At 46.9% G+C, this 14,774-nt stretch overlaps 2 protein-coding genes across 3 annotated transcripts in view; one reads left to right on the top strand and one right to left on the bottom strand.

Moving 5' to 3' along the window:
• The window catches only part of snrnp25 (small nuclear ribonucleoprotein 25), a 48,516-nt gene extending 46,704 nt beyond the window's left edge, over nt 1-1,812 (bottom strand). The window contains exon 1 of one of the 2 annotated variants that reach the window (XM_078558372.1): nt 1,696-1,812. The gene's annotated coding sequence lies outside the window, so the exon portion shown is untranslated. Of the gene's footprint in view, nt 1-1,679 lie in introns of both variants that reach the window. The other variant, XM_078558371.1, reaches the window with a different exon arrangement.
• Nucleotides 1,813-1,983: 171 nt separating this feature from the next.
• polr3k (polymerase (RNA) III (DNA directed) polypeptide K) lies at nt 1,984-10,890 on the top strand. The gene is made up of 4 exons (XM_078558373.1): nt 1,984-2,114; nt 6,017-6,104; nt 10,482-10,682; nt 10,819-10,890. Exons 1-3 carry the CDS (start codon nt 2,004-2,006, stop codon nt 10,607-10,609), a joined length of 327 nt encoding a protein of 108 aa, XP_078414499.1. The 5' UTR covers nt 1,984-2,003; the 3' UTR covers nt 10,610-10,682; nt 10,819-10,890.
• Nucleotides 10,891-14,774: the final 3,884 nt, after the last annotated feature.

The following is a 14,774-nucleotide window of genomic DNA, read 5'->3' as shown; positions in this document are numbered from 1 at the left end:
AATGGGATTTACATTAAAAAGGGAGGAACATGTATAAAGGAGATGAGGTTATGTGTAACAGGAAGGCATTCTAAGATCTAACAAATGTGAAAAGCCTCCAGCCTCGGTGCTCAAATTGCTGTCTCCAAGAATTGAAGTTAAGAAAACTCACTTTGAACAGCCCTGTCCAGGGTATTGTGTGTTGCTTTGGTTGGGTCTGTTAAAATCTATTTTGTTTTTACTGTTGCCTTAACGGAGGTGTAGATTAATTAGAAAAGTTAGGAGTTATCATAGTAGTAATTTGTAGACCTATGTATGTGCTTAAAATTATTTATTTTATTAATATTTAATTTAGTTTTGTTAAAAACCCTCTAAGAATCGGTGGATTTATTACTACTGAATTCAAGGCACGCATCTCGAATTAAATATACAAATTGCAAAACAGTTGTGGCAGTTGTTTCGAGTTTCCCTTTGGGATTTGAGCGGCTTAGCATTTACCATCTGCTGTGCCACAACAGTGAAGGAGAGTGTGTGTGAGAGAGAGGGACTGTGTGTATGAGTGTGTGTGTGTATTTGAGGGAGGGCGCCTGTGAGATAGTCTGAGTGTGTGTGTGTGGGAGTGAAAAAGTGTCTGGGAGTGTGTGTGTGTGTGAGGGAGAAAGTGTGTTTGTGAAAGAGTGTATGAGAGACAGTGTTTGTATGTAGAGAGTGTGTGAGGGAGAGTTTGTGTGAGATAGTCTGAGTGTGTGTATGTATGTGTGTGACAGTGTGTATCTGTGAAAGTGTGTATATCTGTGAGAGAGTGTTAAATGTATGTGTGCACACTGAGAGTGTTTGTTTGTGTGTGTGTGCGTGTGCATCCGGCTCATGTCCAGTCTCAGGATGCTCACTCACCCTCATCCCCACAGACCAACACACACTCAGACCCACTCACGCAGTAGGTGAGAGTGAGTGAGCTGCCTGAGAGTGAGATGTACGTGCACACTCTGACCCTCTCACACTAATGGTCACCTTCATTAATTACTCATTTTGTAAATGATCAATTTATTGCCTTGAAATTTCAAGCTGTTTCTTTTCTTCATACCTTAAGTGTTTTTGAAATTCATGTTTAAAGTTGAGCCAAACCTTATCTTTCCAAAATTTGCTCAATGGCCCCTTGAGTGAGAAAAGAATGGAAATGTGGCCCCTCACGCACAAAGGTCAGACAAGCCTGGTCGAGGTAAATGCAATGACATTAAATAAGTTAACTGCTCTTCCCCACTTAGTAAATGCCTCAAACCTGCTGCTACCTTGCCTCGGTGGTGGAGGTGGAGTGAATGTTTGTGGATGGGGTGCGAATGAAGCGGGGCTGCTTTGTCCTGGATGGTGTTGAGCTTCTTGAGTGTTGTGGGAACTGCAGTCATCCAGGCCAGTGGGGAGTATCCATCACACTCCTGACTTGTGCCTTGTAGATGGTGGACAGGCTTTGGGGAGTCAGGAGATGAGTTACACGTAACCCCCCCAGGATGTTGAAAGTTTCTCTCCCCCTGGTCTGTGTGTGTATGTACCTCTCTTTCACCCTGTGTGTGTCCCTCTGTCACCCCCCCCCGGAGCTCCTTCCCTCTCTCTGTCTCTCCCTCTGTTAAGCAGCATCTGTAACAAGACACCCTCTGTGTAACCGAAAAATAAATCACCCCCACCATCAGCGCCAACTCACTCACTCAGTCAGTCAATTACTCAGCCGGACAGACGGGGCCTGTTGTTCCGAGAGGAGGTTCTCCTCACAGCCCGGCCCACACCGAGCGGGACCCGGGCCGGAAACGCGGCCCACACCGAGCGGGACCCGGGCCGGAAACGCGGCCCACACCGAGCGGGACCCGGGCCGGAAACGCGGCCCACACCGAGCGGGACCCGGGCCGGAAACGCGGCCCACACCGAGCGGGACCCGGGCCGGAAACGCGGCCCACACCGAGCGGGACCCGGGCCGGAACGAGTCTCCGGGAGTTGTGCGTCTGGGGGGAGCAGCCAGGCTGCGGTTTCCGGCGATGCTCCTCTTCTGTCCGACCTGTGGGAATGTCCTGATCGTGGAGGAAGGACAGAAATGTTACCGGTTCGCCTGTAACACCTGTCCCTATGTTCACAACATCACCCGGAAAGTGAGAGAAAAACCAGGAAACTTTTCAGCAAGAAATCAGGAGGGAGATATGGCGGGGTGGGGGAGGGAGGGAGATATGGGGGGGGGAGTGGAGATATGGAGGGGGAATGGAGATATGGAGGGGGGATGGAGATATGGAGGGAGGAAGATATGGGGGGAGGGAGGAAGATTATGGGGGGAGGAGGGAGGAAGATTATGGGGGGAGGAGGGAGGAAGATATGGGGGGGGAGGGAGGAAGATATGGGGGGGGAGGGAGGGAGATATGGGGGGGAGGGAGGGAGATATGGGGGGGGAGATTTGGGGAGGGTTGGAGGAAGGGAGATATGGGGGGAGAGAGATATGGGGGGGAGGGAGATATGGGGGGGGGGAGGGAGATATGGGGGGCGGGAGGGAGATATGGGGGGGGAGGGTTGGAGGAAGGGAGATATGGGGGGATGGAGGGAGGGAGATATGGAGGAGGGAGGGAGATAGGTGGGGGAGATGGAAGGAGGGAGATAGGTGGGGGAGATGGAGGGAAGGGTGGAGATGAGGGGGAGGGGGTGATGAGCGACGGGGAGGGTGGAGATGAGGGAGGGGGAGATGGGGGGAGGGGGGAGATGAGGGGTGGAGGGGGAGGGAGGGGTGGGAGAGTGGGGGGAGATGGAGGGATGGGGGAGAAGTCGTTGGGGGGAGGATGGAGGGGTGGGGGAGGATGGAGGGGTGGGGGAGGGATGGAGGGGTGGGGGAGGGGTGGAGGGAGATGGAAAGATGGAGGGGTGGTGTGGGGAGATGGAGGCGTAGTGGGGAGATGGAGGGGTGGTGGGGTGGGGGCAGATGGAGGAGGGAGATTGAGGGGAGGAGGGAGATTGAGGTGAGGGGGAGATGGAGGGGTGGTGGGAAGAGGGGTGGGAGAGAGATGAGGGGGAGAGAGATGTGGGGGGGGAGATAGGTGGGGGAGATGGAGGGAGGTGGAGGGATGGGGGAGATATGGGGGGGAGTTGGGAGGGGGAGATGAGGGGATGGGTGGGGAGATGAGGGGAGGAGGGAGATGGGGGGAGGGGGGAGATGAGGGGAGGAGGGAGATGGGGGGAGGGGGGAGATGAGGGGAGGAGGGAGATGGGGGGAAGGGGGAGATGAGGGAAGGGGAGAGGGGGGAGATGAGGGGAGGGGGGAGATGAGGGAAGGAGAGATATGGGGAGGGGGAAGGGGGGGAGATGAGGGAAGAGGGAGGGAGGAGATGAGGGGAGGGGGGAGATGAGGGAGGGGGAAGGGGGGAGATGAGGGAGGGGCAAGGGGGGAGATGAGGGAAGAGGGAGGGGGAGATGAGGGGAGGGGGAAGATGAGGGAAGAGGGACGGGGAGATGAGGGAAGAGGGAGGGGGAGATGAGGGGAGGGGGAAGGGGGGAGATGAGGGGGAGGTGGGGAGATGAGGGAATGGGAGGGGGGAGATGGGGGAGGGGGAGATAAGGGGGGGAGATGAGAAGGAGGAGGGGGGAGATGAGGGAAGTGGGGAGATGGGGGTAAGGGGAGATAGGGGGGAGGTGGGGAGATGAGGGAATGGGGGAGATGAGGGGAGGGGGGAGATGAGGGAAGGGGGAGGGAGGGAGATGAGAAGGAGGAGGGGGAGATGAGGGAAGGGGAGGGGGAGATGAGGGGAGGGGGCAAGATGAGGGAAGGGGGAGGGGGAAGAAGTGGGGAGATGAGGGAAGGGGGGAGTGGGGAGATGAGGGAAGGGGGGAGTTGAGGGAATGGGGGAGGTGGGGAGATGAGGGGAAGGGGGAGATGAGAGAAGGGGGAGGGGTGGAGATAAGTGGGGAGGGAGAGATGGAGGGGTGGTGAGGGGAGATGGAGGGGTGGTGGGGTTGGGGGGAGATGGAGGGTTGGGAGAGTGGGGGGGAGGTGGGGGAGGGGGTAGATGTGGGGGGGAGGTAGGGGAGATGGAGGGGTGGGGGAGGAGGCATGAAGGGGAGGATGGAGGGATGGGGGAGGAGTCGTGGGGGAGAGATGGAGGGGTGGGGGGAGATGGAAAGATGGAGGGCTGGTGTGGCGGGGGAGATGGAGGGGTGGTCGGGAGATGGAGGTGTGGTGGGGTGGGGGGAGATGGAGGAGGGAGATTGAGGGGCAGCTGGGGAGGGGGGGAGATGGAGGGATGGTGGGGAGAGGGTGGAGGGTGGGGTGGGGGAGGAAGAAAAGGTGGAGCAGGATGGTGTGGGGGAGGAAGAAAGGGGGGCAGGTTGGTGGGGGGAGGAAGAAAAGGGGGTGGGCGGAGGAAGAAAGGATGGAGGAAAGAAAAGGGGGAGATGGGAAGAAAGAAATGGGGTGATGGGGGGAAGAAAAGGGGAGATGGGGAGGAAGAAAAGGGGGGGTGGGGGGTAAAGAAAAGGGGGGTGGGGGGTAAAGAAAAGGGGGAGATGGGGGTAGGGAGGGAGGGAGCAGCGAGGAAAAGGAATAAAAACAAAGGGGAAAAGGGGGAGTTTGGGGAAAGGGAAAATGGGGAGGAAAGGGGGAGATCGGGGAGCGGGAGAGGAAAGGGGGAGATGGAGGGGCGGGAGAGGAAAGGGGGAGATGGGGGAGCGGGAGAGGAAAGGGGGAGATGGGGAGCGGGAGAGCAAGAGGGGAGATGGGGGAGCGGGAGAGGAAAGGGGGAGATGGGGGTGTGGGAGAGGAAAGGGGGAGATGGGGGAGTGGGAGAGGAAAGGGGGAGATGGGGGAGTGGGAGAGGAAAGGGGGAGATGGGGGAGCGGGAGAGGAAAGGGGGAGATGGGGGAGTGGGAGAGGAAAGGGGGAGATGGGGGAGTGGGAGAGGAAAGGGGGAGATGGGGGTGCGGGAGAGGAAAGGGGGAGATGGGGGAGTGGGAGAGGAAAGGGGGAGATGGGGGAGTGGGAGAGGAAAGGGGGAGATGGGGGTGTGGGAGAGGAAAGGGAGAGATGGGGGAGTGGGAGAGGAAAGGGGGAGATGGGGGAGCGGGAGAGGAAAGGGGGAGATGGGGGAGCGGGAGAGGAAAGGGGGAGATGGGGGTGCGGGAGAGGAAAGGGGGAGATGGGGGGCGGGAGAGGAAAGGGGGAGATGGAGGGTGGGAAAGGAAAGGGGGAGATGGGGGTGCGGGAGAGGAAAGGGGGAGATGGAGGGTGGGAAAGGAAAGGGGGAGATGGGGGTGCGGGAGAGGAAAGGGGGAGATGGGGGTGCGGGAGAGGAAAGGAGTGGAAGGAGGGAGGGGTGGCAAGGGGGGAGAGGGGTCAAGGGGTAGGGGGGCAAGAGGGAGGGGGGGTGATTTAGGAATGATATTAAGAAGTGCTTTTTCACACCAAGGCTAGTGGAAATCTGGAATTCCCCCATGAGGTTGTGTCAGTTTAAATTTTCAAAATTCAGGTTTATTAGATATTTGTTAGGCAAGGTTGTTTTTTGTTGAGCAAAAGTGAAACATTGGAGTTACAGATCAGCCATGATCTGATAGAATGGGCTGCTCTTGCTGTTTCTGCTGCACTAAGCAATGCCCATATGTCTCTGAATGTTTTAAGGAAATATTTGATGCCAGATTTGTGTTGTACTCCGTGACATGTCGAATCCAATTGATAAGACCCAAAATCAAAATACTGAGGATGCTGGAAACCTGAAATAAAAACCAAAACAAAAATTGCTGGAAACACTGAGCAGGTCAGGCAATATCGGTGGGCAGAAAAAGAGAGTTAATGCTTCAGGTCTGTGAACTTTCATCAGATGAGATATACCCTTCAGAGAGTATGTCAGTGATTATTGTAATTTTGTGTGTTAATTAAAATTGGCCATAATAACTTTCATATGTAGAATACTGGAAACTAACATATATTGGAAAAAATGATATTAATTGTGTACAAGGCAATTTTCCTCTGTGAACTAAGGACTTTGTGTGCTAAATAATGGGTGATTTTTCCTTTGTGTTGTAGGTAACAAACAGAAAATACCCCAAACTAAAAGAAGTTGACGATGTGTTGGGTGGAGCTGCTGCTTGGGAAAATGTTGACTCTACTGCAGGTATGGCATGACTTAATTTCTCAAATGACCATGCATTGTTTTAAGATGGGAATATAGGTTACACCATAAGTTGCACTGTTCTACAATAATAGGGTAGTGCTTGTATGGTAGTGGTAGTCATGGTGTTAGGATCTCCCTGGAGATCGATAACTTTTAAAAAGAAATCCAAACTTCTAATTAATAGCTGAAAGACTGACTCATCAAGATTTCACATTTTAAGACGTTTACTGTAACAAATGACTAAAACCACTTTTGACGAAACACTATCTTTGTAGGGAATTCAAACTTTAAAACCACAAGACAGAATCGCCCTCCACTCCACCCACACACACACAACCACCCCACCCCCTTCCAGAATCAATCCAAAGTGCTTCTTAGCTCCTAAGGATTTATTTCTGTTCTTTTCTAATCTGATAACTTGAAATTTAGAACCATCTTTCACAGTGAGGTTTTCTTTTCCTGGGGACTGTCCCTCTAGCACAAGCTAGGCAACTTCCAACCTTGTTTTGACTCCCATGAATTTGATCTTTATCACCCGAGTGCAAGTTCCCACCCTCATTCCTGCATGGTAACCCATAGAGACATTTTGGTTTCTTGCTGCTCCCGGATCTGGGCAGGCTGCAGAACAGGTCACATGACTCTCTTCCTTTGTCCTTATCTTAAATTTGAAGATACAGTCCCAAAATATAGCAATCTTTTAAACCTCAATGGGCAACATTAATCCAAAGGACAGAAGTCCAAATCTCATTATAGCAGCTTCCTATTCCAAAGCATTGTAGTTATAGTTTTTTTTCCCTTCCCTTTTGGAAAATTTACTTAAAATTGCATAATTTACAGTTCTAAAATGCCTGATGTTTCGGATATATAAATGAAGACAAGTGCATGTATTACACCAGAGGATTGGGATTCTTGCGTGGAAAGTATTACAAAATGTAATAGCGGATTTAATTTTCTTTTGAGGATCATGTGAGCAGGCTAAATGACATGACAATGATTGACAAAGTTGTCTTGATTCAGTAGCAGCGTACTCACCTTCTGTCAGAAGGTTGTGGCTTCAAGTCCCACTTCAGGGAAGCACATAGTCTAGGCTGACACTTTCATAGAATACTGAGAGATCTCTGCCTTGTAAGAGGTGCCATCTTTCAGTTTAGAAGTTAAATCCTGTGTGGATATAAAAGACCTCTGAGCATGATTTGAAAAACAACAGGGAACTCTTCTTGGTGACCTGGACAATATTTATCCCTTGATGCTCCTGGTATGGGCTGGATTTTATTTACTCTTGTCAATAGGTGTTTTTTTTTTGCAGTTTTGCTGCAATTAGTTGTGTTATCATGTTTTTCCAATCATCCTAGTCAATAGATGGAGAATGTTGAGTTTAACTTGTCCAACAATAGCTCATGGACTTCTTTGTCATGAAGCTCTAGACCATACGAACACTGCCTCTGCCACTTCCTTACCTCCCACTAGCCCATCTTGCCAAACTTCCTCTTATGTTTATCCCCCTGCCTTGGCCTGAACTCGCATCTTACTCCAGTTTCTCTCCTGTCTCCCCTCATGCCCCCTCTCAGCTCATCTTATCCATGAGGACTAACTCCTTCTCCTTTAATCCTATTCCCACTAAACTGCTGAACTTTCAGCTTCCTCTCCTGGCCCCCATGTTAGCTGATATTGTTAACATTTCTCTTTCACTTCTCTCTCTCCTCTAAATTTGCTGTCATCATCCCTCTCAATAACTCAACCTTGACTCCACCATCCTTGCAAACTACTGCCTCACCTCCCAGCTTTCCTTTTCTCTCCTTTAACATGTTGCCATCTCCAAAATCTTTGCCAGAACTCTAGGTTTGAATCCCTCCAATCAAACAGCATCATGGGAGAAACAATCTGATTGGAAGAGCACCTCTTCATAGATTCTGCCTCCTGTGCTAATTGCCCCTCTAATCAAAGTACAAGGGGGTGACCTTGAATTTTTTGCCGCTGTCATTGAGTTTTCTAGGAGCTATCTGTGACTTTTGCAGGACGAATTCACCCACCACCATGTGTATTTCGAACCTTGTTTTCACATGTTTGCTGATGGCACCCAGCTCTATCTCATCATCAGCTCTCTTGATTACTCCGCTGTTTCCCAATTGTCAAGCTGCTTATCTGGAATCCAGTACTGCATGGGCAGAATTTTCCTACTATTAAATATTGGGAAGAAAGAAGCTATTATCTCCAGTCCCCACTCCAAACTCCATTCTCTAGCTACCAACTCTATCCCTTTCCCTGACAAGTGTCTGAAATTAAATCAGACTGGTTGCAAACTTGTTGGAGGTCAATCATTTCAGCCCTGGTACATCGCTGCAGGAGTTCCTCAGGGTAGTGTCCTAGGCCTAACCATCTTCAGCTGCTTCATCAATGACCTTCCTTCCATCATAAGGTCAGAAGTGGGGATGCTCGATGATGATTACACAATGTTCAGCACCATTAGCAACTCCTCGGATACTGAAGCAGTCAGTGTCCATATGCAGCAAGACCTGGACAACATTGAGGCTTCGGCTGATAGGTGGCAAGTAATATTCGTGCCAGGCAATGACCATCTCCAACAAGAATGAATCTAACCATGTCCCCTTGACATTCAATGGGAATACCATTGCTAAATCCCCCACTATCAACATCCCAGGGGTTACCAGTGACCAGAAACTGAACTGGACCAGCGTATAAATACTGTGGCTACAAGAGCAGGTCAGAGGCTGGGAATTCTGCAAACAGTAACTTACCTCCTGACTCCCCAAAGCCTGTCCATCTACAAGGCTGAAGTTAGGATGGAATACTCTCCACTTGCCTGGATGAGTGCTGCTCCCACAACACTCAAGAAGCTGGACTATCCAGGACAAAGCAGCCCACTTGATTGGCATCCCATCCACAAACATTCACTCTTTCCACCACCGACGCAAAGTAACAGCAGTGTACCATCTACAAGATGCACAGCAGGAACTCACCAAGCCTCCTTCAAGAGCACCTTCCAAACCCACGACCTCTGCCACCAAGAAGGACAAGGGAAGCAGACACATGGGAACACCACCGCCTGCAAGTTCCCCTCCAAGCCACTCACCTTCCTGACTTGGAACCATATTGCTGTTCCTTCATTGTTACTAGGTCAAAATCCTGGAACTCCATTCCTAACGGCACTGTGGGTGTACCTACACCACATGGACAGCAGCGGTTCAAGAGGGTGGCTCACCACCACCTTCTCAAGGGCAATTAGAGATGGGCAATAATTGCTGGCCCAGCCATTTCTCACATCCTTTGAAAGAATAAAAGTTAACCTTGCTGTCATGTTTGAATTTGATGGGCTTCCAACCACATAGCTGCGCCATCACTCAGGCTGTCTATTTCCACTTCGGTAACTTTGCTCCCCCCTCAGCTCATTGGCTAAAAACCCTCATCTATGCCTTTGTTTTTTTTGGACTACTTTTTTGGAGTCACATGTAGGCCAGACTGGGTAAGGACAGCAGATTTCCCTTCCTAAAGGACATTAGTGAACCATATGGGTCTTTACAGCAATCAATGATAGTTTCATGGTCACCATTACTGAGACTACCTTTATAATTCCAGATTAATAATTGAATTCAAATTCCACCAGCTGCTGTGGTGGGATTTGAACCCATGCCCCCAGAGCATTAGCCTGGGCTTCTGAATTCAGTGACATTACCAGTACACCACCATTTTCCCCCGAGATGGTGGCATAGTGGGAATGTTCAACACACTCCTGGCTGGCCTCCCACATTCTACCCTCTATAAACTTTAGGTCATCTAAAACTACTGCTCTTGTCCTAACTCGCACTAAATCCTGTTCATCTGTCAACCCTATGCTCTCTGACCTACATTGGCTCCTGCTCAAGCAATACCTTGATTTTAAAATTTCTCATCTTTGTTTTCCAGACCCCCCCCAGTCTAATGCCAGTCTCTGGCATTAATCTATCTACCATTGGTGGCTATGCTTTCAGCTGTCAAGGGCCTACGCTCTTGAATTCCCTCCCTACACCTCTTCACCTTCCTTTAAAGATATGCCTTAAAATCTCCTTCTTTCACCAAGATTTTGGTCTTCTGCCCTAATATTGTCTTGTGTGGCTTGTGTCTAGTTTTGCTCTAAACTCTTCTGTGAAGCACTTTGGGGCATTTTACCACATTAAAGGTGCTGCATAAATGTTTATTGTCTGAGCATTACAATAAAATCGTGTTGGCGAAATCAGTTTGGATGGAGAAAATTTGTACACGTACACCATTTGTGACTTACGTTACATATAATTCATATGGAAGTGGTTATTAGTTGTACTAATTGGAGATAGACTTCAATCCTTTAAGTTATGACTTTTTGTCCTGTCTGTATTTATGCAGAAACCTGTCCCAAGTGTGAACATCCTCGAGCATACTTCATGCAAATACAAACCAGATCTGCTGATGAACCTATGACAACATTCTACAAGTGCTGCAATCCAGAATGTGGGCATCGCTGGAGGGATTAAGTTTCTTAACACACTGAATCCAGATAATTATGAATGCATGTCAACTACTGGTGATGGTTGAAAGACGTATGCTGTACTACAGTATATTGAAATTGCTGGATTTGTAACTAGTATATATATTGTTTTCATTTTTTCTCTGGAGAAGTTTTAATCCAGTGGCAGTGGAATTTAGACGTTAATTGTATTCATCTTGTAATTGGTGGGAGGAGATTAATGCCATATAACATTCTAAAATGCTTTTTTGAAGCTACTTTTATGTATATTAAAAGAAATTGATTGGATGTCGTCTTTGTTTTTTCTCATGATCAGAACAACTGCTAGCATTTAGAAATTGATTTTGAGGGGCTGAGAATAGAACTTGGGAAATTAAAATGAGCAGCAATATTGGTAACAATGATGTAGAACAATGGGAAATAGTTAAAATGGTGTTCATCAGAGTGCAAGGAAAATATATTCCACTGAAATGAAAGCGACTAAACACTAGTGGGACTCCATGGATGATAAAGACATAAGGGAACAATTGAGGGTTAGGAAAGAGGCATTAAGTACATAGAATGCAGGATAAAAAAATTAGAAAGGCAGAAAAGAACTAAGAAATTCAATTATCAAGGAATATGAAACAAAATTATGAAATATTTGTAGTCTTGACGGCCCTGAGCCCTTTTACGGTTATGGAAATGGACTGGCCACGAAGCTTAGTTGTGAGACTGACATAAAATTGGAACAAGTTTCATAAATGATAGCAAAAAATTCAGCCGGTGATTTACAGTCTAATACGGGATATACACTTCCTGTATTATTCTGGACGGAAGAGCGCAAAGCAAATCTTGCAGCTTTCGGTCTCTGTGCTGTCTATTCAGTTTTGGTTTTTCCTCCTCCTCTGCTTGAGTCTTTTTCATCCTGGCTACTATACGATTAACCCCTCCCTGTGCCCAGACACAGTTCACATGAGCAATGCTAGCCTCACCTAGTCGAGTAAATTTTTTGTATCCACAGTTTAAGTGAGAAATGCTAATCTTAACATGTCTTGTTCTGTGTATTCATTGTTCTATTCCTTACCAAGGCTGCTACATCCTGTTGCCATTTATTTGACAAACGCCCCTGTATTAGCTTACACAAGCAGTTTCAAGGTTTACCTTTCAGCTGCAGTAAGCGTCTTTTTAAACTTTGGCATCAATTTATATTATGCCCAATTTCTACATTTTCCTACCTCACTATACTACAAAAGGGGTCTTTATTAGAGTTGGTAATCTTATATTTTACAGGCACATGATATGTTAATGAACCAAGAGGAATATCAGTCAGAATTTTACATGATTCAAAACTATTCCTGTCATTGCTTTAAGTTGTTTCAGTTCAAAGGGGGTATAGATTCCAAAATCTATAAGGATAGTTGAACAGAAAAGGGGAAGGTTAGCTCTGAGGGTAGTTAAGATTTATGGAACTGTTTTATAAAACATTTTACTGTGTGAAGTCATTCATGTGTTTAAGTGTAAATGTGTTTTATTTGTTTTTCTTTATTCTTTTAATTTTTACTATAAAATCATTACAAGTAGTCGGGGACATCATTTCCTTGTTCTATACAAATTGCAAAAATCATTTTGGCAGCTGTTTCAAGTTTCCCTCTGGGATTTAAGCAGCTCGCCATTTACCATCCACTATGCCATAACATCATTTAATTCTGGACTTGAGCCGGGACACCCTGGTCCACTCCTCCATCACCCCCTACACCTCAACCCCCTCCCACAGCACCTTCCCATGCAACCGCAGAAGGTGCAACACCTGTCCCTTTACTTCCCCCCCCCTCCTCACCGTCCAAGGGCCCAAACACTCCTTTCAAGTGAAGCAGCACTTCACTTGCACTTCCCTCAATTTAGTCTACTGCATTCACTGCTCCCAATGCGGTGGTCTCTACATTGGAGAGACCAACAGCAGACTAGGTGACTGCTTTGCAGAACACCTTCGGTCTGTCCACAAGCATGACCCAGACATCCCTGTTGCTTGCCATTTCAACACACCACCCTGCTCTCATGCCAGTCCTTGGCCTGCTGCAATGTTCCAGTGAAGCTCAACGCAAACTGGAGGAACAGCACCTCATCTTCTGCCTAGGCACTTTACAGCCTTCCGGACTGAATATTGAGTTCAACAACTTTAGATCATGAACTCTCCTCCATCCCCACCCCCTTTTTCCAATAATTTATATATATTTTTCTTTTCCCACCTATTACCATTATTTTTAAATGTATTTCCATCCATTGTTTTATCTCTACCTTTTAGCCTATTTCGATCCCTTCCCCCCACCCCCACTAGGGCTATCTGTCATTTGTTCGTCCTGCTTTCTACCCTTAATGTCACCATTAGCACATTTCTTAGCTAATATTACCACCATCAACACCTTTGTCCTTTTGTCTGTGACATCTTTTGGCTATCTCCATCTATCACTGGCCCTCTATCCAGCTCTACCTGTCCCATCCCCCCCTTAAACCAGCTTATATTTCACCTCTTTTCTATTTTTCCTTAGTTCTGGTGAAGAGTCATACGGACTCGAAACATTAACTGTATTCCTCTCCGCAGAGGCTGTCAGACCTGCTGAGTTTTTCCAGGTATTTTTGTTTTTGCCCTAATATCACCTTATGTGGCTCAGTGTCTAATTTGCTTTACGATGCACTTCGATATGTTTTATTACATTAAAGATGAACTTCATATTGTCCACATTTACTGTAAGATAATGTTTAATGTAGACAATGGCTTAAATGAAAAAAATTTCTACTTAAATAAATGTTGCAGAAATAACAACTTGCATCTTGCAACTTATATCTTGTTCGTTCTTTGAGGCAAAGATGACCACATTATTTGGGTGGTTTGGTAGGGTTCCAGTGGGTACCTAAGGCCAATCTGCACCCAGAAGTTTCTGTTGCGAACAGGACAGAATACCACAGACAATAGAGTTTTGGACAAGTTGCTGGCTCAGGATTTTCTTTCCTTGCTCATTTATGTTGCGCCTTTAACATAGTAAAGGTGCTTCACAGTCACATTATGGAACAAAGGAATACACTGCTTGAGAGTGTGATGGAGGCAGATTCACTTGTGGAAAGAGAATAGGATAATCATCTGCAGAGAAAAGGTCAGTGGGGGTGGCTGGGTTGCTTTTAGAGACAGGTCAAATGGCCTCCTGTACTGCTGGAACCATTCTATGATTCTAAATAAGTTGTTATTGAATTAAGAAAACATCAGAATGAGCTTCACAACACAATTGTGCCATTAACATTTATTAATTTCCAAGTTGCAGATACCCATTTGTACATTAGATAAGAGATAATGCATGTACATGTATAGAATGCTTAAATAATTAGCTTGCACACAGCATAAGCTGACTCAACCAATAATGGTTTGAGTTATAAAAAAATAACCATTAGGCCACAGATCTTTCTAGCAAGAACTTCAGCATTTTATACATACTGCCTCTTTCTTCAACTAGCACAAATAATGCTTTTGGAACAGGTTTCCAACACTGCCATGTATCACTTAAACACCAAAAGTGAATAGATACTACAAGATGATCATGTTAAGATTTAAACCCAAGTTCTGCAGTCAGGCATTTATTATATCATCAATACTCAAATCTTCCTCCGTTTCCACGTGAAGGGTGAATTATTCCTCCGTTTCCACGTGAAGGGTGAATTATTAAGTAAATTATTCATGTTAGCTTTGCAGGTGTGCAAAGAAAAGATAGGCATTAAAGAAAAAGAGTGCAAAACAATTTGCCATCTGTGTTTGTGGCTTTAATTGTAGTTTGTACTGCCAGATGTACTTAAATATATAGAAAGTAATAGTTAATTAAGTGGAATTTTTAAACTAAACTTATAATCTGGTGTAGAAGCACTTAAAAGCTTCACATTAAGGAATAGATTGCTATATAACCACAAAAAGTAGATGGTCCCAAGTAGACCTATTTTTAAAAGGAATCCAGTATTTTACAGTTACCCAGGCAACATTCTTGTGAAACTGTTAGAAAAATTAACGGATGATTAATTAACTCTCCCACCATGTGGTCTCCAGCACAGTAAAAAAGATCTGGTGCCCCTGTACCCATCAGGATGATTAAACTGCAATTTTGGGGTAAATAAACATGATTTGTTTTTCCTCTAATAACCGATAGCTTTCA

Source organism: Cetorhinus maximus, chromosome 15 (assembly GCF_964194155.1).
Source record: "Cetorhinus maximus chromosome 15, sCetMax3.hap1.1, whole genome shotgun sequence".
Classification (NCBI taxonomy): Eukaryota; Metazoa; Chordata; class Chondrichthyes; order Lamniformes; family Cetorhinidae; genus Cetorhinus; species Cetorhinus maximus.
This window is presented reverse-complemented; position numbering and strand designations above follow the sequence as displayed.